Source organism: Thamnophis elegans, chromosome 1 (assembly GCF_009769535.1).
Source record: "Thamnophis elegans isolate rThaEle1 chromosome 1, rThaEle1.pri, whole genome shotgun sequence".
NCBI lineage: Eukaryota > Metazoa > Chordata > Lepidosauria > Squamata > Colubridae > Thamnophis > Thamnophis elegans.
The window spans coordinates 62781336-62805873 of record NC_045541.1 but is presented as its reverse complement, the minus strand read 5'-3'; the positions used below and the strand labels follow the sequence as shown (position 1 = coordinate 62805873).

Below are 24538 nucleotides of genomic sequence, written 5' to 3'. Positions count from 1 at the left end.
GTACCAAAAGAAAAGTCAGATAAAAGAAACCTGAGTAAGGGGCTATCAGCCCTCCCAGGTAAACCAGGCAGGAAGCACAACTAAATGAATTAATTCTACTTTATTGTAAGGTTAAAGGTAAAGATTCCCCTCGCACATATGTGCTAGTCGTTCCCAACTCTAGGGGGCGGTGCTCATCTCTGTTTCAAAGCCGAAGAGCCAATGCTGTCCGAAGATGTCTCCATGGTCATGTTGCTGGCATGACTAAACGCCGAAAGCACGGGGAGCACTGTTACCTTCCCACCAAAGGTGGTTCCCATTTTTCTACTTGCATTTTTACGTGCTTTTGAACTGCTAAGTTGGGAGAAGCTGGGACAAGTAACGGGAGCTCACTTCATTATGCGGTGCTAGGGATTCGAACCACTGAACTGCCCACCTTCTGATTGACAAGCTCAGATCTTAGCCACTGAGCCACTGTGTCCCTCAATTGTAAGGTTACATTATTCCAAAGGTGCCTTTTCAGGAGGCAGCTGGACTTTCTTGATTTTTTTTCTTTTGAAGACATTTCACTTTTCATCCAAGAAGCTTTTTCAGCTCTGAAAAGATAGTGGGGAATGGAAGGGCTGTCAGAGCTGAGGAAGCTTCTTGGATGAGAAGCTAAATGTCTTCAAAAGAAAAAACAAGAAAGTTCAGTTGCCTTCTGAAAAAACACCTTTGAGACAACCATGACCTCTGGATGATTGAGAATCTCTACAGAAGGTTACATTACTAGAGTCTTGCTAGTCTGAAGTCATAAACTTCCCGTTTCCACTTGATCAATTGCATGATTGATTAGAGTGGGTCTTTCCTAAGTTTTTTTTCTCTGATTATGAAATGACTGCAAGCACCTGCCTCAGATATTTGACGGTTTCCTAGGTAGCATTTCCTCCTTTCTTTCCCTAAGGTCATTCATTCATTCCATTCCATTGGCAAAACAGTAACCTTAGAGAAGTTCCTTCTTAGATCTCACAAAGATAAAGGGAGGGAAGGGGAAGCAGATTCAGACTTCCAAGATTCTGTTAATACAACTTTACAATAAAAAAAAATCCCTGACCTATATAATATCTACTCTATCTTGCAGAGCTGATAGCAATCTTTCAAGTCTGAATGTGCACATTCTTCACTTTAACTTCATGTGGACCAGAGAGCAGCTTATCTGAGATGTTTTCTCATTATTTCCTTGGCTCAGACTCAAGCCCTGCTTATCTGATCATTGCTTTGGCAGTGATTGTTCCTTTGCTCATTGCATTATTTTCTATTTATTGGCTTAGCTAATTACTTGGTGCTAAGTCAGACTCAAGGGGATTTCCTTCTAAGAAGACAATATATCTTTCCTGCCTGCCTGCCTGCCTGCCTGCTTGCCTGCCTGCCTGCTTGCCTGCTTGGCAACCAATGGATTGGAGTGCAACCTCCCCGTATCTTCCAGGGTTAGGCAAAGCTAAGAAGTACCAGTGATGAATTATATACTGGCCTCCTACATACATGTTTAGTTTTAATGGGTGGTAGGTTGGTTGGTTCCCAGCGCTGTCTGAAGACATCTCAGTGGTCATGTGGCTGGCAGGACTAAATGCCGAAGGCACACAGAGTGCTGTTACCTTCCCACCAAAGGTTGCATTTTTACATGCTTTCGAACGGCTAGGTTGGCAGAAGCTGGGACAAGTAACAGGAGCTCACTCCGTTATGTGGCACTAGTGATTCGAACCACCGAACTGCTGACCTTTCTGATCAACAAGCTCAGCATCTTAGCCATTGAAACACCACATCCCTTGGGTGGTAGACAGCTTGACAAAAATAATGTTTTCTCTTTTTCTCCAGCAGAATGGAGCCCCTTTGTCCAAATATTTCCTGCTAAGAATACAACTTCCATCCTGTGCCTTCTAAAGAGAAACAAATCCTGTTCCCATTCTCTTAAGATTCTCTTAACACATTCATGTTCATTTGCAACACATAAATGCAGTTGTCTCATATTTATCTAATTTAGCAACTAGGATTTGTTCAATGACATCCTTGGTATGTTTACTCACATAACCTTTCTTGCCTGCAGATATTGTGCTTCCCTTCCAGTAGCTTCTGGTAGCCTCTTACTTAAGAGATTAAGAAGCTTCTGCAATGGCACCAGAAACCTGCAGAGGGAACAAACAGTTGGCTAAGAACTTCGGCTATTGCACTCAGTTGCTTAATTGCCCAGTTAGACAAGAAAAAGCTAGATAAAGGATGCAATGGATGCCTATTTTATCTCTTGCAGAGACTGTTGAGCACCAACTACAATCTGTTTGAGGTTTGCTTTCCACCCTGCTTTATACAGCTCTATTTGTTCCATCAGACTTTCAATGGGAGAATATAGAAGCTGTAGCCTTTCGGTATTGATGGATTCTAAGCCCCATCAGCCCTAATCCTTAGCCAGGTAATTTGGGATTTAATAGGAATCAAACTCCAATAACATCTAGAGTTTAGATTCTCCATCCCGATTCTTCTGGCAGTTGAGTCTTCACCAATGGAAATCTTCAGTTGATGATTTTTACACATCCAGCCACTGTTAAAAGGTAAAAAGTCTGATCCCAAAGGTGCTTTTTCAAAAGGCAACTTTGTTTTTCCTTGAAGACATTTCACTTCTCAGCCAAGAAGCTTCTTCAGTTCTGACTGAATGCGGGAGGATGGAAGGATTTATATTCCTTGCAGTAATCTGGTTGTTAGCCCTTCTTCTGAGAGTCACTGAGGCCAATTGGAGGTTTATCTGTGCCCTCAGAGGTCACCTGAATCGTGCAGATGGGTGTGGAACTCCTGAAACCACTGTGCTTAAACAGGAGATAGGTGGTGTCGTATCCCTCTCTCTTCATTGAGAGAGGGCTGTTCAAACTTAATGGCCTCTTTGATCTTTCAAAGTCCACATTCTTGATAGAGAAGACTGCTGATTTGAATAGAATAGAATTCTTTATTGGCCAAGTGTGGTTGGACACACAAGGAATTTGTCTTTGGTGCATATCCTCTCAGTGTAAATAAAGAAAAATAAAATACATTCATAAAGAATCATAAGATACAACATTTAGTAATAGTTATTGGTTACTAATAAGCAATCAAATCATACTAGAAACAAATAAAACAATATAAATCATAAAGATACAAGCAACGTTGTTATAGTCATAATTGGGAAGAGTTAGGTACTAGGAAGGATGAGAAGAATAATAGTAATACAGTCTTAGAAAATAATTTGACAGTGTTGTGGGAATTAGTTGTTTAGCAGAGTGATGGGAAAAAACTGTCCTTGTATCTAGTTGTTATGTTGCGCAGTGCCCTATATTTTGAGGGTAGATGTTGAAACAATTTATGTCCAGGATGTGAGGAGTCTGTAGATATTTTCACATCCCACTTTTTGACTTGTGCAGTATATAGGTCCTCAATGGAAGGCAGGTTGGTAGCAATTGTTTTTTCTGCAGTTCTAACTAGAGCAAGGTCCCCTAACTTGCCTAGAACACCGGCTGCGTCACCTAGGCTCCTGCTGCTACTGCCGCTCCCCCCCCACTTAGTTGAGGCCACGTGGGCAAAGCGAGCCTGGAAAGCTTGTGAAGGCCTTCGCGAGGTCCCCCGAACTTGCCTAGAATGACGCCCGTGCCACCTAGGCTCCTGCTCCCGCTGCTGCCACCCCTGCCCCCATGCTTAGTTGCAGCCATACGGGCTAAGTGAGCCTGGGGAGCTTGTGAAGGCCTTCGCGAGGGCCCCGGACTTGCCTAGAACACTGGCCACGCTGCCTAGGCTCCTGCTGCTGCCCCCCGTTTAATTTACTTACTTGATGGAGGCAGCAATAGCAGCAGGGAAGGCAAGAAAGGTGAGGATCTCAGAGGTGAGGCGGGGCAATTGGCGAGCCAGCCAATCAGTTAGTGGTGGGCAGGGCAAACATGGTGCGGATGGGCAGGGCGAGTGAGCGAACAAGCAGCAACTGGGCGGGCAGGGGGAGTGAGCGTTTGGGTGCGGTGCCACAGGACGAACGGGTACGCAAATGCACAGTAAATTTGACCAACGCGCATACTTGACTGTACCGGCAGAAACCCACCCCTGCTCTGTAGAACTGAATCAGCAGTTCTTTGGGCAGTTTGAGCTTTCTGAATTGGCACAGAAAGAACACTCTTTGTTGTGCTTTTTTGATGATGTTTTTGATGAAAAAGGATTAAAAGAAGCCATCTACATTAAGATTGAACAGCCCTGTCTCAACAGAGTGGGGTGGGGGATGGATACCACCTATGTCCTGTTACAACATGGTCCTTTCAGCAGTTCCAAGAAGGTTCCACACCCATTTGCACTATTCAGGTGACCCCTGAGGGCAGAGATAAACTTTCAAGTGGCCTCAATGACTCTCAGAATGAGTGCTAACAACCAGATGACTGCAAGGAATATAAATCCTTCTATCCTTCACCATTCAGTCAGAACTGAAGAAGCTTCTTGGATGAGAAGCGAAACGTCTTCGAGGAAAAAACAAAATCCAGTTGCCTTTTGAAAAACGCACTTTTGGGACAATCACGATCTGGATGATTGAGAATCTCCACAGACATGTTACCCTAGTAGGGTGAAATTCCTCTTCTAGTACGATGGGTACAGTGCAAAATCATATTTGAAATAGTAAACAGTAAATAAGGGAATTGTGTTACATTCCACCAAGAAGGCAGAGGGGTGGGTCAATTTTAAGGAAGCTGTCCTAGCAAGATGTGACAAAAGGAGAACAAACTGGAGGCATTGCTTTTGTTACTAAGATATCCAGGATCTTGGATTCTCCTTTTCTCTCATTTATCACATGGCAATGCTAAGTTCCATCAGGCTTCCTGAAGTATTTTGATCTCACGGGAACACTTCAAGAACTGCAACTGTACTTTGAAGACCTAAGGGCTTCGCTTCTTGCCTTCTCTCTGTTCACATCTTTCTTTTTGTATCATCCGGTTTTCCTATAAATTTAGAAGCAGGGACTGTTGCTTTGTTTTTAAAATAACACAAGCTGCTCTGGAAGGGGATATGGGTGAAAGTTTCTTCTTCAGAAGGAGGGGAAGGACCATTTTAAAAGAGAGAATGAAAGTTTTTGCTTTTTAACCTCTTCTCATAAAAAATACTTATTAAAAGCAAGTATCTTATTGGTTTTAAGAGGAAGCAAATAACCACATGGTTTAAAAAAGGAGTGGGGACAAGAAATCTGAACATTTGCCAAACAACCCATCACATTTACCCATATATACCAAGCATATACACCTATAACCAGTAGACCTTTTTCAATTTAACTGACATCGAGGACAAATGGGGTTGTGTTCTTGACCCTTTCAGATGGCTGTCTAAACAGACAATGCTATTTAAAATGCCATTAATGACCCTTTTGTTTCTGGCAGGTGGGAATTATGGTATGAAAAATAAATGAGGGAAGCCTGAATTTTGATGCCAAAAGACAAATCTGCTGTCAACCCCAGGAACAAGTCCTCCTTTCATTGTGCTTCTTCTGTTTCTGAGAAAGAAGACATCCTTTGCCCTTTGACAACAGAATGGTTATTTTTAAAAAAAATTCAAGTCCATCTCCCCCCCCCTATACGTTTGTGTGTGTGTGTGTGAGAGAGAGAGAATATATATAGTGATAAGGAGGAGGACCTTGTGGCTCAGTGGTTAACACATCTGCTTAAGATGTAACACAGCACAGGTTCGAAACCCAATAAGGGTATGGCTGGCTACCTACCTACCTACCTACCTACCTACCTACCTACCTACCTATCTCCCTGTTTTTCAGATCAGCTGATTCAGAGAGAGAGAGAGAGAGAGAGAGAGACAGACAGACAGACAGACGCACATACACATGTCAAATCCATGTATATAGGTGTATGTGTGCATACACACACACACACACAATATAGACAGATAAATATGACAATATACAATTTGGAAAGTGTCCCATTTTTGTTACTTTTTCATAGTAATTCTGAAATTATTTAGATGATGGAGATGTGTGCCTGACTCTTCAAGAAAAATATATTCCCATTTTTTTCGTAAATAGCATGATCTAAAATTAGATGCTGCCCAAGTTGATTTTTTAGAAAAGCCCCTGAAACATGGCTTTTCCAGAGCCTTGGAAATGTGAGTTACCCTTGCTATGAGGGATTTTTGTATGATACTTTGGATGTTCCTTGAGCATCATGGGAATTATTGTAATTTAGCCATCATTTAAAAAAAATGTTTTTAATCTTCTTACTGTAAGCCATTAGAATTTTCCTAGGACATGAGTGGAATATAAGCCCCTGTAAGCAGATAAAATCAATACTAATCAGCATAAAATATATCTTATTTCTCTAATAATTTTTATTTTCATTTTTTATCTTTTCCATACAAGCCAGGGGCCACACCAGAGGTGGTATTCAGCAGGTTTTGACCAGTCCTGGAAAACTGGTAGTGGAAATTTTGAGTAGTTAGGAGAACCGGTAAATACCACTTCTGACTGGTCCCGCCCCCATCTACTCTCTGCCTCCTGAGTCCCAGCTGATCAGGAGGAAATGGGGATTTTACAGTAACCTTCCCCTGGAGTGGGGAGGGAATGGAGATTTTACAGTATCCCTCCCCTGCCACGCCCAACAAGTCATACCCACCAAGCAACACCATGCCATGCCCACCAAGCCACGCCCACAGAACCAGTAGTAAAAAAAAATTGAATCCCACCACTGGGCCACACTCTATAAAATTAAAGACTTAATGTAATCCCTTTTAATATACTTCCAACAGGTTATATAATTTGTCCTGTCATTGTTAATAAAAAGATTTTATACAGTATTTATTTCTTAAAGATTTATTCTCTACAGTATTTGCTACACTAAGAAGTTCCAGTTCCTGTATTTGAATAATAATGATTGGTGGGTAAAAATGCCAAATTCAGTCTAAACATCTGACTGACTGCACATCTAACACCATCCAACATCTACATCCCAGGTTCTTGGGAAGACTCGATAGGTGGATAAAAATGTCATTTCCAGTCTGAACATCTGGCTGACTGTGAAATCATAATAATAAAATCAAAATTTAAAGATTACCAAATACAGAACACAAATTACAGAAAAGCAGAGTTGGAAAGGGCCTTGGTCCAAACTCTGCCCAAGTAGGAGATCTTGAGATTATAGCATAAACCAGCAATGGTGGTCCCAGTAGTTATCAGAATACTGGGTGCCATGCCAAAATAACATGGATGGCACTTAGAAAATCTGCACATTGACAAAATTTCCAGCTGTCAGTTGCAAAAGGCCACATTGCTTGGATCTGCACATATATTGTGGCGATACATTACGACATGACTCTAGGTTCTTGGGAAGAACTCAATGTCAAAGAAGCGGCAGCTATTACTTCACACTGTTGTGAACAGATAATAATTAATAATCTGGTTAAATTTCTGTACTATATTGCCAGACCACCATAAATGCAGAAAAAAATCTCTTTTCCTTATATCCTCTCCAATATAAAAATGAATAATGACATTATCATGAAAGAATACAATAAGTGTGAAGGTTCCATCTATGGAGTACTTTAAAATGCATTTATCATACTTTTCTTAGGTGAAAATAAAGCTTCTCTTTGTCTACTCCAAAGTATAGTATTAACCTGTGTAATTTTGGTATAGTATTCATAAGGTAAAGGCTCTCCATGCACATATGTGCTAGTTGTTCCTGACTCTAAGCGGCAGTGCTCATCTCCATTTCAAAGCCGAAGAGCCAGCACTGTCCGAACTGCCGACCTTTCTGATTGACAAGCTCAGCATCTTAGCCACTGAATCTTTTATCCATAAATACTGCTAAATAAAAATTTGCTGCTGGTTCAAAAACTCAAGAGTTTCGATTTTAACTTTTCAGGACATTGTCCTGAAGAGAGAGAGAGGGAGGGGGAGAGGGAGGGGGAGGGAGGGAGGGAGGGAGGGAGGGAGGGAGAGAGAGAGAGAGAGAGAGAGAGAGAGAGAGAGAGAGAGAGATTAACTTCACTGGGCTTCAACTGATGTATTAGATTTGGAAGTCAATTCTACTGTACAAAAATATCCTTTGAATCTAAAAGGTTTTTTTGCAGTAATTTAATGTTTAATTAAATGTTATTTAGTGCAGTTTTATGTGGGGTCTAGCTGATTGCAATTTGGTTTGTTGTGGCTTATGCTTTTTTTATCATTGCATAGATTTAATTATATGAAAACGACATGCTCTAGAAGATTCTTAAATTTTATTAGGCTACCATGGGAAAATCTGATTATTATTTTTTTTAAAGTCTGATTTCCCAGGTCATTAATCCCAGGCCAGAAAACAGAAGCTAGAGGCAAATCATGTTTCATCTCCTCTTTCTTACTACTCACTTCCAAATTATTTAACCAATTGTGCCTGAAGTCCCAGATTGATATATTGCTTGCCATAGAAAAATGATGGGCAGGTAAACAAGGCTCTATGGTCTACAAAGTCACGTTTATCCAATAGAAAGCAATGCATGAATAATGGGCCAACTCATGAGAATATGTAGAGCAGCAGGATTAATTTTAATCTTTTTCAGTGCTGTTGAAATAACTTTCCCACTATTTCTAAAACAGCACTTATGAAACAACCTAAGATACAAGTGCTATCTGAATTTACAACACACCAGCCAAGTGATTTTCATTACATTTTATTTCTTAAATACTTAGCATAATTTCATAGCAAATACATAACTAGTGATACAATTGTATACAGGTTTCTCCTGAGCAAGACTCTTTCAATCTGCATTCCAGTGTGATGAGCATAAGAATGTAGCCTAATTATGATTCCCAGAGCTAATGGTAATATCTCCCCTCCACGAGAATAAACATATTATGTACCAATTGGTAACACAATTATTATTCATAGAATGGGACTCTTCCCTAGCCACAATTCCCCTAGTTCATTTCCCCAATTGTGCAAGTGTTCTAACTCTGTACTAACAATTTAAATTTCTGCTAAATTTACATCAACTTCCCATAAGCTGATGTCTTGCATATATATCCCAAAACACTAGGGTCCTGGTTGATGAAGACCATGGGAATTGTAACCCAGCTAATCTTATCAGCACCAAATATTGGAGACTGAAGCAAAACTTTTTCATGGGCTATCTGAGAACCTGAATGCTTTCTCCTGAACAGATTCGCTCTGTAATAATAGATGACAGAGGGCAACTTGGGAAAGTTGGAAGCGTATGTCAGCTACATCTGAGTGGTCCCTGAGTGGGGCAGAGCAAAAAGTGGGGATTGGAAGAAAATCTGCAGTGGCCAAAACATTCACTAGTATTCTCTCTTCTGTCTTTTTACCTTACCACTGCTGTTTTGAAGTGAGGATAGTGTTCCCCATGAGATCATTCCGTTCCACATTCCCTTTTTTTTCTTTCTACATATTCAGAGTGCTGATTCTATACCAGAATAAATTAATTCAGTCTCTTCCATGCCTCTACTGCAGGGGTCTCCAAACTGGGCAACTTTAAGACTTGTGGACTTCAACTCCCAGAATTTCCTGGGCCATGATTGGCTGAGGGATTCTGGGAGTTGAAGTCCACAAGTCTTAAAGTTGCCCAGTTTGGAGACCCTTGCTCTATTGCATCGCTCCAAGTGACTGAATCACAAGTACATACTTATTTCTCTATTACTTAGTCTGGATCAAATGCCTTCTGCTTTCCAAATGGTTTAATATTTTATTGCTTATGTAGGCTGGTTGGGAGAGTATATACTGCTCTAAGGGCTGAAGGAAGACTGGCTTCATATCTCATTGAAACACCAATTAAAGCAAACAATTAATAGTGTTACATCGTTTAAAAAATAGGGGATGCTCCATACCACTTCAGTGTTTTGGGTTTTTTTTTGTTCAGGCTCAGTCTTAATCTGAACAGAGATATGCAGATCTCTTTTATCACCACAAGAGTCCCTTTGCTTTTATTCTTCTGGATCTGGTATCTCAAATCCACTCATAGCCAGCCCGCAGACAGGTAACTGAGCTTGCAATGAGGCAGGGTAGTATAGGATGACTTGATGAGAGCAAGGATCATGTGCTCTGACCATTTCTCTTCTGGTAGCATGCTATGCAGTAGCGCTCCTTGTGCCCACCACTCACTGAACAAGCATGACAAACAGTGCTCTTGCACCACCTGTGGGAGTGGAAGGGAAAGACAAATTTAGTGACCTAATTCCCAGCCTATCTCTCTCTCTCTGATCTAAAAGAATTATACAATCATGGCTGAACGTTCAGCTTCATCAGTATGCTGCCTAATTGCTCTAACTCACACAATAGCAATGAGAAGCACAATTTAATCTTGTTTCTTGGTTTACACTATGCACAGTGAAGTTTATACACCAATGCAGAAGGCAGCCATTATCTACCAAAGAAGAGAGAGTCAAGCTATTCTCCAAAGCACCTGAGGGCAGGACAAGAAGCAATGGATGGAAACTAATTGAGGAGAGAAGCAACCTAGAACTAAGGAGAAATTTCCTGACTGTTAGAACAATTAACCAGTGGAATAATTACCCAATCTCTTCTTTAAAACTTCCAGTGTTGGAGAGTGGACAACTTCTGGATGCAGGTTGTTCCATTGGTTAATTGTTCTAACTGTCAGGAAATTTCTTCTTAGTTCTAGGTTGCTTCTCTCCTCGATTAGTTTCCATCCATTGCTTCTTGTCCTGCCCTCAAGTGCTTTGGAGAATAGCTTGACTCTCTCCTCTTTGGTAGATAATGGCTGCCTTCTGCATTGGACTGGAAGATCTCCAAGGTACCTTCCAATTCTATTATTCTATTCTATTCTATCTCCCTGGGAAGCAGGCCATAACCAAAAAAAGTCTAATACAGTGGGTCCCAAAGTGGGCAGTACCATCCCCTGGGGCGCTAGGGGGGCGCTAAGAGGCAAGGAGGGGTGGCAAGGGGGCGCTAAGAGGCAAGGGGAGGCGTCAGAGGAGTGCTGGAGGTGGCCCCCTCTAGTGAGCCATTTAGAACCAGTTTGCTCACTCACCCCCACCCATCCGGAAGCTGCATTAACATTAACTACAAAGGTTTTTAAATTGCATTTTGAATAAATGTGCAATTAATTGTTACAGTTTTGAATTTTACTGTTACTATCTTCCTTCCGTCGTGCAAACCGCCCAGTCACATGACTCCCCCAGCCACGCCCACCAAGCCACACCCACAGAACTGGTCGTAAAAAAAATTGAATTCCACCACTGGGTGTGGGGCACTGAGGATCAGTTTGTAGCACCAAGGGGGCGGTGGACTGAAAAGGTTTGGGAACCACTGGTCTAATACAATTAATTGCCTTAGCTTACCTCAAAAAGCATGAACCTCTGTAAATCTCAAATACGTAAACATTGAAGAGTCCTGCTAGATCATACAAAGCTTAATCCAATATTTCAGATGCCAATTGAGCCCCACAAGCCAAGTTTGTGTTCCCAATAACTGGCATCCTGCTACCCACAATCAAAGCATAAAGTATAGCTATTATAACCACAAGCCAGGGGCCACACCAGAAACCTATCTTACTAGTTTATCTCTTTTAAAACTATTCTAACCCATGCACACCAAAACTGCTGATAGCAAAGTTCACAGTTTAAGTGGTATGTGAAAAAAAGTGTTCCTTTCCAGTGTCCTAAATCTTGTGTCAATCTTCTTAACTGAGTAATTGTAGGACTTATATTATGAGAGGGGAGGAATGTCTACCTTGATGCCATTTCACACCTCTATATCATGCAACCTTCTTTCACAGATGAGTAACTCTAACTTCTTCTTTTTAATTGACCCTTAGCTGCATTTTCACCAAGGTGACAATACAGTACCCTTTAGAGGTGCAGAGAACAGAACTGGACACTATACTACAATCATGGATGCACCAGAGATTTGTGCAGAAGCTATACAGTATCAGGACTTTCCTTTTTTATCCCTTTCCTGATGATCTTTGATACAAAATTTACAGTTTTAGCCAAACAATGAGCAAATCCTTTATTTGAACTATTCAAATACAGGTCTACTGTCAGAGAGCTATTAACACATATAGACCCGGGCTGATTAGCACAGCTGCCAAAGGAACAATGAAGTGTATGTAAAAGTACATCACAAATGGATGTCTATGGGCCCATGATAAACAAATATGATGGCCTCACAGCTGCCCCAGTCTCTGCGAGCCTCTGCAAAAGGCGTGGTATGCAAACAATAGTGTGGTACGATAAAGCCCAGCTGATTAAAGGTTAACTCTCTGTTTTTATCTCATGAGATATTTCTTATCACACTTGTTTTCTCTGCTTCTGAAAATGGCAACATCTAGAGTTTAGACTTCCCTTTTCTGAGGTTTCCTGGAAAAGAATAGCCAACCTCTTGAACTGTTGAAAGCACCCAATGACGTCCCAAAGGTGTTTTTTTCAAGAGGTAACTGGACTTTCTGGTGTCAGACCTGGAACCATCTTTTACATTGGGCCTTCAGGTCTCCCACATTTTTTCCAGGAGAAAATGTGAGGGGGGAGTATGGGTGATATATATAGTCAAAATGACATTCTTTTCTCAGTGTGTCAAGGACACCTTGCCCTGCAGCTGCAATGATGTAAGACACACTCCGCCCCTCAAAGGCGGAGTAGAAATTCAATAAATGAAATGAAATGAAATGAAAAGAGGTTGAAAATGTGGGTGCGTCTTATACACTGAAAGTGGCCCCGTGCGCTCACAACCAGCGAACCTCTTACTAAAGTTCACCTCTGGGAACAGCTGATTGAGGGTATTCTGGGAGGCCGATCCACCCGCCAATCAGCTGCTCGTGCTGAATCATGCTAAAGTGCGGAAGCTGACTAGGACACTAGCCAGGTGAATACCGATGGATGCTGGTAGGCAGAGGCAGATTTTTTTTCCTTCCCCAAGCTCTGGGACAGGTTGTAATGTGCCTGCTTAGAGCTCAATATTTGTTTTGATCATGGTATGCATGTTTCCATGTTATATTTACTTTATAGTCATTTGTAGATATTATATCTGGATAATACCACCAATAATCAGAATTGAACAGGGCAGTTTTTATAAATCAAAATTAGTAATAGATGTAAATAAATACGTCACCTGCACTGGTATCGGCGTGACATAAGCTTGAACTCTTTTTTGCACTGAGCGCACAACCCTGTGTTCTGAGGAGCAACGTTCACAACTGGCAACGTGATACCTTCCGTCTTCTGCCACAAAGCATCCTTCTCCCTAAAATACACACAGCAAAATACTTTAAATTTACTTCAAAATGCTTTTTGGCAGTTTGTTCCACTTAAACATTTGTATTTGGCTCGTTCAGTTAACATGCTATTGCTGTTTTTTAAGTACCTCAGTGGTTGGAGGTTTTAGAGGAATCTACTGTAACTTCCTTTTTAGAGGAAGTTGATGAAATTGATTTACATGACCTCTGGCATAAGAAACCTGAATATCAAAGGAAGGTAATTTTATACAGCAGCAAAATTGTTTTTCTATAATCTTAAAATGACTGGCTACAACAAAAAGTTTGCTTTGTGTGTATTTGAATGTCTCAGAAAATGTTTAACCAAGATCCAGCTACAATAAACTTCCTGTTCAAATGGTTTGGTCGTGTCCTTTTATGGTCACATTTTGGGCCAACTCCAGAAGGATTTTTAATACAATTTTGGATTAAGCCTTGCATGCTAAAATGATTATGTTTTTCTTCCCGATGGATGGCATCTATCATGAATTGTAGATATTTTGGATATGAGGGCTGATTAAAAGAGCTACCATTCAACACTAGAATAAGGAACACACACTTAATTTTCAGTGATGGCCTTTTGAAAGGTGTTGTCTGTCAATGTTAGAATTAGCTTTTTTTGGACAAAGGGACGAGGAATATAAACATGGTTTTTGGAATTGTTCTATATATGACATACAGGTAAGCACTTTTTGGTTGTCTTTTCCTTAATCGCCATCGTCCATCTTCTGAGCAAATATGCTCCATTGTCCAGCAGTTTGTACTGTTGAAAAACCTCTATCATTTAGTAAAAAACATTTGCTTATAACCAGTGGTGGCCTGCAACTGGTTCGGTGACCCTGTGCTTTGCACACATGCCTAACACGCATGCCTAACGCGCAGAGTCCAAAATACAGCAATTTGAAGCTCAGCTGCTTACCTTCTAAGGCAGTCCAGGAAAATAGAACAGCGGAGGCGTAGAAATCAACAGCGCGAATCAGCTGAGCCAGAAAGAAATACATATAGGACAGGATAGGGTGGGCGGGGCCAGTTGATCGTTGAAACTACCAGTTTGCCAAAACCGGTTCAAACTGGTAACAGCCCACCACTGCTTATAAACTGTAATTTTGGGGTTGCTTATTACCTTCTGGAGCAACAGAAATTTTTTTCTCTATTACCTATTTAATAGCTTTTTAAATATTTATCAACATGTAACCAGGTTAGACTAAACATACCCAACTCTTTAAAGTTTTCTTAGATTAAATAATGAGGATCTAGTCAAATTGTATGCATTGATCCAATATCTGCTAAGTTTCTGGTTTATGCTTTCTTCAGTGACTAACTAGGAAGCTTGCATAATAATCAAACTAATGATAAATCTTTTTTCCCTCCCTTTTACCGCTGCTAATTCTCCATCAACAATATATCAAGTTGTATAAGGTAACTCAGGGACAATGAATATGTCATCGGCCGGGACCTTGAAATCTGAACTAGCTTGGCAAAATCGGTCATTCATTATTACAGAACACCTGGTTGAAAATGGCTTCATACAATACAGCAGACCTGTCAGTAGATATTGTCCTCTGCCAGTACAAAATGACATCAATTTGATATTCACAGGTCAAAACACAGGTTGGACTATGAATGTATCTGTGCAAGGAGAGCACTGATTGCTGTATCTCCAGCTTCACAAGAGAGTTTTCTCATGGACCTCCTATTTCAGAGAGACGAATAGGAAAGGCAATACAATCTCTCTTAGCAGGCCAAAAAGAAAATTACCATAAAAACTGCTTGGAAATAATTAACAGCAAGATCAAATGACTCTGCTACCTTCTGGAGAGCAGTCACAGTGAGAACATAGTCTTCAGTCTTTCAAAATGAATGCTACATTGCAATGGTATCAGGGAGTCACACTTTCACGGTCTTTACTAAAGAAGAACATCTCTCTGTCCCATCTCTTTTAAAGTGGATACTGATCATCTTCCCCCATTATCATCTCCTCCTAACTTGATTCAGAGATATATGAATAGTTTAACCATCCAAAATCTGAACGGCACCATGAGGTAAATCTATTCCCCAGAGCTGATTAAAAAGAATTCTGTTTAGAGGATGCCAATTTTACCCTCATGTTCGCCCTCTTTTTTTGAATTAGCTCAGATTCCTAATAATTGACTATCATTTTTCTCATCTTCAAGAATACAGTAGTAGCAAAGATGAGCTGGCTAATTATCATCTAATTGGGATCTGAATTGCTATTTGTAAAAGCAATGCCAGGTACTATGAAGGCCTACCTCTGTGATAGTGCTGGGAAAGAACAGAAAAAAAGGACAGCCAACTATAAGGTAGCTTGACTCAGTTACAGAGGCAACAGGATGCATCGTTGGAAAGCTTGAAGGATCAGTTTAGGGGCAGATTGTCATGGAGAAAAATCCAGTGACATGCAGTCAGGTGAGGCACAGCCTTTCATCGTGAAAAGAAAAAAAATGTAAAAGGGAAAAGGCAAGTGCTGAGGTGAGGCTAGCTAGCTGCTGCTTCACCATGAATGACTGCCTAACTGTTTAAAAAAGCTTCTAAAAGAGCGCCCTCTACTATGAGGCAGGAGAACTGCATGCCTCATTTAGTCTGACTTTTTAGGCGTTTTATGATCCCTCAAGCAGAGTTAAGCGAGGCTTAAAAGCCTAAAAAGGCCCGAGGTAGTTCTCCTGCCATAGTAGAGGGCGCTCGTTCTTCCTGTGACTCAATGGCACCGCAGCTACCCGTCTTCCCTTTTTCTTCCCTTCTCGCTTGCAATACAGTGACAATAAAGGGGGAGCACAGAGATGTACCTTCATCTCTTCATTGATTTCCCTTTTTACGGGATGAGCCGGCTTCCTGCTTCTTTTATTTTCTGGAGGTCTCACTTCTTTTTCCATTTCTGCCATTTTTTATTTTATTTTTTTGTTTGGTGTGCGTGTGTGTGTGTGTGTGTGTGTGGTACGCACACGTGTGTGTATGTATCTACTTTGTTGGAGATGAAATGGCTGCTGGTATTATTTGGGAAAAAGCTTTCGGGGGAAGGTTGTGGAGAGGAAGGGAGGGAGGACAGGGATGGCTTTTAGCGCTGATTTGTTTCCCTCTCTTTTCTCTCTCTCTCATTCTCTCCCTTCAGCTCTCTTTCATTTCTCCCTCCCTCTCCCCCTTCTCTCTCTAATTTGTTTCCCTCTCTTTTCCCTCTCTCCCATTCTCTCCTTCCAGCTCTCTTTCATTTCTCTCTCTCTTTCTCCCCTTTTCTCTTTTATCTCTTTCTTGCACGTGCAAGCAAAATACCCCAGGATCACGGTGGCAGGGACAGCGACTCCTTCTGCTGCCGCCACTGAGAAGTGAATACCTGACTGCGCTCCGGAGAAGAGCCACGCTGTGCAGGAGACTTCTTAGTGCTAGAGAGAGATGAAAAGGGGAGAGAGAGAGAGAGCTGGAAGGAGAGAATGGGAGAGAGGGAAAAGAGAGGGAAATAAATTAGAGAGAGAATGGGGAGAGGGAGAGAGAAATGAAAGAGAGCTGAAGGGAGAGAATGAGAGAGAGAGAAAAGAGAGGGAAACAAATCAGGGGGAAAGAAAGGAAGAGAAAAGAAAGAAAGAAAGAAAGAAAGAAAGAAAGAAAGAAAGAAAGAAGAAAGAAACTTTCTCAGACTTATGACGAAAGCAATGGCAAGCTAGATCTCTTGCCAAGAAACTGTAGTTTGCCAGAAGGCACAAATTGGAAGCAAGTCTGATTTTTTAAAAAGAAAATAACAGAGATGGCAAAAAAAATGCATCTGAAAATAAGATTATTTATAATTTTGGATAACGTATTATATTGTCAAACTCAAAAGGCTTTTGATACTTAATTGTCATCATCGTCATCATCATCTCTCTCTCCTCCCCCTTCTCGGAGGGACTGTTGTCCCTTGTGGAAAACACAAGGAACTCCTCGGCTCCTTGCTCCCCCCACTAAATCTTTTTTTTTTGTTGGCCGCTGATGGTCACCGCATATGGTCCTCGGCGATACACTCTTGCCCGCCACCCCTTCGAAACGCATAAGGACGGGACAAAACGGCACGGATCCTTTTATTAAAACCCTCTGTATTACAAAGGCATTTAAAGATTGTGATGACGTCAGTGCCTCACCAGCCATAAACCTCACCACACGTCACTGGAAAAATCTATCCGTGTGATTATAAAAGTCAATTCTAACCTGATGGCATATAATCACTTATAATCAATGTCAGGCATTTGTAATGGAAACAATGACATTCATTATCTGGATGCAGAAAATATCCTGTCAGAGACAAGTAGGCCATCTGTTCTGTAGTGGATAATGGCCTTGTACTATATCATATGATGGAAAAACATGCCACAAGATCTAAATGGGCTCCATTTGCTGTTTTTCCATCAGGTTTTTTAAAACTCTATTTCTAGGGTAAAAGTATAGTGTACGGGTTCACCAATAGAGAACGTACAGGAAAAATTTAAATTTGACACTAAGGAAATAAAGGTCCAGGACATACTTGGAAATAAGGCAGCATGAAAACACTGGAGACCAAAAGGATTCTACTGCATGCAGCTTACAAGTCAAGAAATTCAACTGAGGTAAAAAAAAAAAAAAATAGAGAGGAGGATAAGTAAGCTGGATTCAGATCAGCCAGAGGAAAGGATGAGATCCAGCAGACAGAGAAGAGAGTGGACGGATCTGTTACACGAGACTCTGGCAGAGAGCCTATGTTCTGTGGTCATTTTTATTAGGGAAGGGGTACAGTTATTTTGTTTCAATATGTCCTGTACTTTCAAGCAGTGGTGAAATTCAATTTTTTTACTACCAGTTCTGTGGGCGTGGCGTAGTAGGCGTGGCAGGGGAATGATATTGCAAAATCTCCATTCCCACCCCACTCTGGGACCAGCCAAAGGTGGTATTTGCTGGTTCTCTGAACTACTCAAAATTTCTGCTACTGGTTCTCCAGAACCTGTCAGAACCTGCTGAATTTCACCCCTGCTTTTGAAATCTAGTGCATTTTTAAGGAGCAAGCTTCCTTTCATTTTTGAGCAAGCCTCTCAGCACACAGGGAGAGTCATTCCACTGAATTCATTTGTTTACAATTATTTAAATGATTTTCATGTATTGGGTTAATATTTCCTGTATATTGTTTTCTTAATGCAAATAGTAAAGTAAAGCTGATCATGTGTCTGATCATAACCTAGAGATTTAAGAAAAAAATTGGAGCCCCAGGACAAATGGAGAAAATTAACCCTTGGTGTCATCCTCCAACCCCTTGGTAGCAAGCTTATTTAATTAAACTGAATTAGCTAAAAACTAGAAGAATCTCCTTGGGATCTTGTTGCGAAGCTAATTCTAAATGAGGATCTACATACTTTTAAAGTTTCATTGATTACCTTGGATACACTGGAAGAAGTGTCCAAGGGCAACATTTGAGCCTTCCTGGCCTGTAATGTATGTAGTATGCTCCCCCCCCCCCGCAAAGTATGCATTTCCAAAGCTAAAACAACATGAAAGAAAACCAATATCTATTCTTGTTGGGCTCCCTTTACTCACTGCAGTAATTCCAAAAGTTTGATTTTCATATTGTTGATGAGCACTCCCTGTTCCAACAGATCCTCTTTCAATTTCTCCTTCTCCTTCGATTCCTGGCAGTTTTTCTCCAGCAAAAGTTGCAATTGTTCCTTTTCTTGCTGTGAGCTAAGGAAAAGAAAGTTCTCATGTAACTCAGGGTCTGAATATCAGAGCTGTGGAATGCTCCACAGTTCCTTCCCAAAAAGTGCTTTGAATCTCTTTCTAGTAGAGAGAGGAAACCTATGGATTTTCCATACAGCATCCCCCTCTGATTCCTTCTTTTCATTCCATAGGTAATTCTAGTGATATCTAGCAGAGGTGGTAGCTCCCAGCAGCTCTCATTATTAGTTACCATGGCAACTCCACTGCGCTGAACAGTAGAAGTCAGTACGGCAGTAGGGCACAACAGGCTGTATCTTAACAGACCACACACCCCGAGGGGTGTTAGGGGTGCCTTACCCCCACAGTATTTTTTTTCCAGAGGGTAAGTCATCTATGTACCAAATTTGATTGAAATTGCTCGAGGCGTTCCAGAGTTATGCTACACACACACACACACACACACACACACACACACACACACACTCTTTTTATAGATAGATACTGGCCAGCTATTAGAGGTTGTACTTCAATAATATTTGATGGATCATATAGGTTCCCTGCTGTAGTTTAGAAGCAAGAAGAAATGCTACTAGAGCAGTTTAAGCCTTGGTTTAGAATCTCTTCCAGTGTTTTAGACTGCTGAATGCCTATTGTTGTGATCTCTGTGATCCCACTCCATTACAAGAATCAAACAGCAAATAGACATGCCAAGACATATAATTTAATTGAGTCTACATTGATCATTGCTGATGGCCTTCTTTTCACTGGTAGCAGCCCACTGTCCAATGAAATTGTGCCTCACAGTTTCAGGCTCATTATACCGGAAGTTGTGTTTGTGTCCTTACCATTTAAAACAAATGAAATGCATTATTAGAAAGCTTTATAAAACATCAACACAGAGATTTTAAATTTATTTTGCAAAATATAAGTGGGATGAAAATGGGAAGTACTCGATTGGTGAGAAAGCTCCCTGCTCTTTATGTTTCATAATGATGAGGAATATAAGGGAGTGCCTCACGCCCAGTCAAACCTTTTGATCTACAGCCCCTTGGTAGTGTTTGCAGGGACAAGTAATACATCTCTGATATTTTAGATAAAGTTGTTTTCTTCAAGCATGACTTGAAGATGCCATGGTTTGAACCTTGAGCTCTGAATGCAAGACATGTGCTCTGTCACTGAGCTATGGCCAGTTCCCTAAATATAGCTTTAAATATAATGGGTTCATGATCTCACCGGTTCAGCTGTTCCATGAGATGACTTATTGTTTTATCCTTGGCTATTAACGTATTTTTTGTTTGCTGGACATCTTCTGTCATTTTATCCAAATGGCCAGCTAGACTCTGGGAAATCAAGGATGACAAGAAAGCACAGCAGAAGATCAGTGACTGTTAGATGCTGGACTGATCTGATCTGATCTGAGTGCCGTGGGCACACACAGTATCTCTGAATGCTGGTTTGTGTGTTCTCCAACACAACTCTCACAATGCTTCTCTGAACGTACTTGCTTTTCCAAAGGGAGAATACGCAAACCAGCATACAGAAGGGACACTGCAGTTTAAATAGGCTTTTACTTTTGTGGAAATAGGGGTATCAAAGTCCATCAAACAGTCCAAGTCATACACGGATAATTCAGTCAGTCATCAACGTCTCTCAGTAAAGGGATAATCCAAATAACATAGTCCAGTATCATATAATCAGTCCGGTACACAAAGTTTGCTAACAGTTGCAAAACTTACAATAGCTCATGGCACTTAGATCAGTTCAGCCCAGCATCTAAAGAACAGAGAGAGAGCTAACAGACATTCTGGCTCCCTCTTATGGCCAATTGAGGAAAACAGCACCCAATCACATTTACAGCATGATTTAAAGAAACAGTTACAACATTGTTACATGATTTATATATTGCCAACCCAACCGTTAGAATTATATTCCTAACAGTGACTATCAGACAGAGAGCATATACACCCATCTCCCGGGAGTAAGGATTATTGTCAAGATGTCAGCTCTAGCAGTACTAGTAGGTCAAGGTGTTGTTGTTTTTTTTGCCAATTAAGACTTGATTTTGAACCCTCAAATTCTTCAATCATGTAATTGCTACATGCTGATTTCCATTCCACCAAAATGCAGAGAACTGTGGCTTTTGCCCCCATCTCTATGTCAGCTTCATTTTACATTAGCTTTACAGCAAAACTCTCTTAAAACTCTTCCATTCTGGTAAAGTCTGTGACCTCTATGCATACCAAAAGGAGCTAATTTTCCAGAAAGCTAGCAAAATCCCTTTAATTTTCTAGAAATAAACATACGGCATCCCCCACTGAAGCCCTGTTTTCATTCTATAAGTATTCCTAGTGATATCTAGCAGAGTTAATATCCTTAACAATGCATGACATCTAGGAATCCTTTAGTAAAGACATGTCAGTTCCTTATAGGTTTTTTTTTCCCTATAAGCTTGCCATGGGCTTATCTTATTTAAAAAGATAAATATCAATTACATGTGGAATCATCCTCAGGGTTGTTGGTGATATCCTATTCCTTGGCTGTCATAGAATAATAGGCACCTACCTTCTCATGCACTTCAATTCTCTGTGTGGCACTGTCACCCGTCTTTACAGGTCCATCCAAATGCTGAAGCATCTCAGTCTGAATCTTTTTCATTGTCAGAGGTGATCTCGCTATTCCCTCTGTGGCAATGTCTCTTTCCTTGACAGGAGCCCTGGCTTCCTTGCTTTTGCTCTCATATGCTAGATGTGTCATTGTGATGGAAGAAACTGGCGCTATCTGCAGAACAGCATCTTCTGTGGGCCACTTCCAGCATTGCTCCAGTTCCTCACTCAGCTGTTTTGCTCTATTGGTGGTTTGCATTTTCTCCAGCTGCAGCTGTTCTACTTGATTTTTCAGCTTCTGGCACTTCTCTCTTAGGATGGAAGTGATGCTCTCACTTTTCTCCTGTTGGGTTTTCTGTAGAGTTTGGCTGGTGGCCTTCAATGTCTCCAGCTCACTTCGAAGCCATGCTATCTCCTGAGTCTGCTCTTTCAGACTAGCGTTAGCACTTTCTGCCTGTTTTACCAAGACTTCTCTTTCTTCAAGGGCTTGTTGCAGGATGGCCTGGAGCTGTTGCTTGTCCTCTTGAAGCCTGACTACTTCTTTTTCAAAAATATTTAGCTGGCCTGTGAGCGTCTGCAAAGTTCTTTCCCATCTCCTCTGATCCTCAAGAGTTTCTGCTTCCAGCTGGAACTTTTTGCTGGCCATTTTCTCTAACTGGGCTTCCAGGGTTGTGTTTTTCTCCAAACTTTCCTTTAGGCAGGCAGAGTGGTCATTCAGCTCTCTTTGCAAACTCAGGGCTGCTTTCTCATGGTCCCTCAGGGCCTTTTCCTGCTTCTCCAGAGACACTTGGAGGGTGACAAGTTGCTCCTGACACACCAGCAGATCTTTCTGAAGGTCTTTCATTTCAAGCTTGGAAAGCACCAGACTTTGTTCTTGAGACACAAAAGTTTCCATAAGAGTCTCCTTCTCTTTTTCTAAATTCTTTACTTCAGCCAAACTCCTCTCTAGTTTCTCCTTCAGCGGATCTATTTCTTGCATGGTTGAATGATCTTCTCTTTCCATCGCCCTGCAACATTTCTTGTCTGTCAGCTCCTTGACTGTTTCCAGTTGGCCATGTTGGCTCTTCATGGCTGCCACATGTTCTTCCCACCTCTCCAGGCTCTTTTCTGATACTTTTAATTTCTCCTGCAGCCCCCGACATTGAGAAATCAGTTGCTGTTGCCTCAATTCTTGGGCCTCCATATGCGCCAGATGCTGTCTCCTCTCTGCCTCCTGAGTACTCAGTCTCTGTTCAGCCTCTTTGAGAGCCTTCTCGGCACCATCCTTCTTGGCCCAGGCCTCTTGACATTCCTCAGTCAAACTGGCAATCTTACATTCTGCTTCTCTGAGTGCTTTTACTACCTTGGCTAATTCTTGCTGCTGTTTTTCCTGCTCGCCCGTTTTTTCTTTCTGTTGTTCTTCATACTTTGTCAGCTCTTCTTCTAGAGAGCGGTTCTCTTTAGAAAGAGTTTGCTTTAGTGATGTGTTTTCCTCTTGTTGCAAGGCTAACTTTTGCTGCAGAACACTGAACTCCCCTATTAATGTTCTCAAGCATTCTTGTTTCTGTATGCTGTCACCTTCCGTTATCCCATCTACTTTCCTGCAGAGGCATTGTTTGGGTTGAGGATAACATAATCCTTGGGCGGAAGGCATGTTGCCTAGCTGCTCCTTTTCCAAATGGACCTGCAATTCACCATCAGCCCTCTTCTGCTCCTTGCCAGAAGGTGGAGTCTGGACATACCTTTCCATAAAGGGATTCAGTTTCAGAAGGGAACCCATCTGCAAGAGACTGTTTTTTCTGCTTCTCCAGACTCCGATCCATTTCTCCAATGGCTGTTCCGGACCAAGCCTTGACTGATCATCCACCCTTGAATCAGGAACAACATCCATCGTTCTGAGCCTGCTCCTTTGTACGAAGGTGCTTCCTTGATGAAGCCCATGTTCTTGGTTTGAGTTTCCAACCTAGGATTAATGAATAAATATTTGGTGCGAGATGATATTACTACCCTAATAGAAATACTCAAAGATTTCAAGTTACGGTCGCCAAAGTGATGCTCATATTCATAAACAAAGTGTGATGGAATTCTCTTAGCCTGGGAACAAAAAGGGATTTTTCCAAAATATTGCAGATCAAGAACAGATGGGCATATTTTGTAGTGTAAGCTGCCTGGAATCGCCATGTGCGATTTGGGCAGCCATTTAAATAGGTTTCATAAATGAATAAAAAGTAATATCAAGTAAACAATTATCATCTTCCCCATTAAACCAAGACCAGCAAGAAAGAGGATCAAATACATTGGGTAACATACGTACTGATAAATGAGGGCCAAGATACACACAGCCAAGATTTTGCAACCTATCCCCATTTTTATTTGCAATAAACCCAAGGGTGGGATTCTACCGGTTCGGACCAGTTCGGGTGAACTGGTAGCTCTGGTGATTAGCTGGGAGAGAACCAGTTTTCCCCGATGATCAGATGGGCCCAGCTGCCAGCTCACGCTATTTTTCTACCTTTATTTTTTTCAGCTGATTCACGCAGCAGAGCAGATTGCCACAAGAATCAGCTATGTTACTCCTCCAAAGAAACTCGGTATCTCAAATTTTGCGCGACCACCGAACCGGTTGTTAAACCGGGAGGATCCCACCACCGAATAAACCTGTCTACTCTGACTCTGTGACAATTTTGCTCTATTGGCTCTCTGTCTGAACAGAAATAAAGTCTTGTCTGTCTGCTTTCTTGTTTAAAAAATTACTGTAAAGAAGTACACATTTGCAGAGCAATTTGCAACTACAGATAGTCCTCAACTTACAACAGTACATTTAGTGACCATTCAAAGTTACAAAAAGTTACCTTTGCACTGAAAAAAGTGACTTATGACCATTTTTTCACACTTACAACTGTTGCAGCATCCCCATGGTCATGTGATCAAAATTCAGGTGCTTGGCAACTGGTTCATATTTATGACGGTTGCAGTGTCCCAGGGTTATGTGATCAATTTTTGTGACCTTCTGACAAGCAAAGTCAACAGGGAAGCCAGATTTCCTTAACAACCAGGCTACTAACTTTAACAACTGCAAT

The 24538-nt window shown here is 41.3% G+C and overlaps 1 protein-coding gene across 1 annotated transcript in view; it reads right to left on the bottom strand.

The window, feature by feature from the left end:
* Nucleotides 1-9638: 9638 nt before the first annotated feature.
* RUFY4 (RUN and FYVE domain containing 4) overlaps nucleotides 9639-24538 on the bottom strand; it is a 28879-nt gene continuing 13979 nt past the window's right edge. Inside the window, exons 9-13 of the mRNA XM_032227929.1 lie at nucleotides 21439-23421; nucleotides 20110-20216; nucleotides 18757-18900; nucleotides 13071-13202; nucleotides 9639-10137 (exon numbers count right to left, since the gene is read on the bottom strand). Coding sequence (XP_032083820.1) covers nucleotides 10035-10137; nucleotides 13071-13202; nucleotides 18757-18900; nucleotides 20110-20216; nucleotides 21439-23421 — 2469 coding nt within the window. The 3' untranslated portion in view covers nucleotides 9639-10034. The remainder of the gene's footprint in view (nucleotides 10138-13070; nucleotides 13203-18756; nucleotides 18901-20109; nucleotides 20217-21438; nucleotides 23422-24538) is intronic.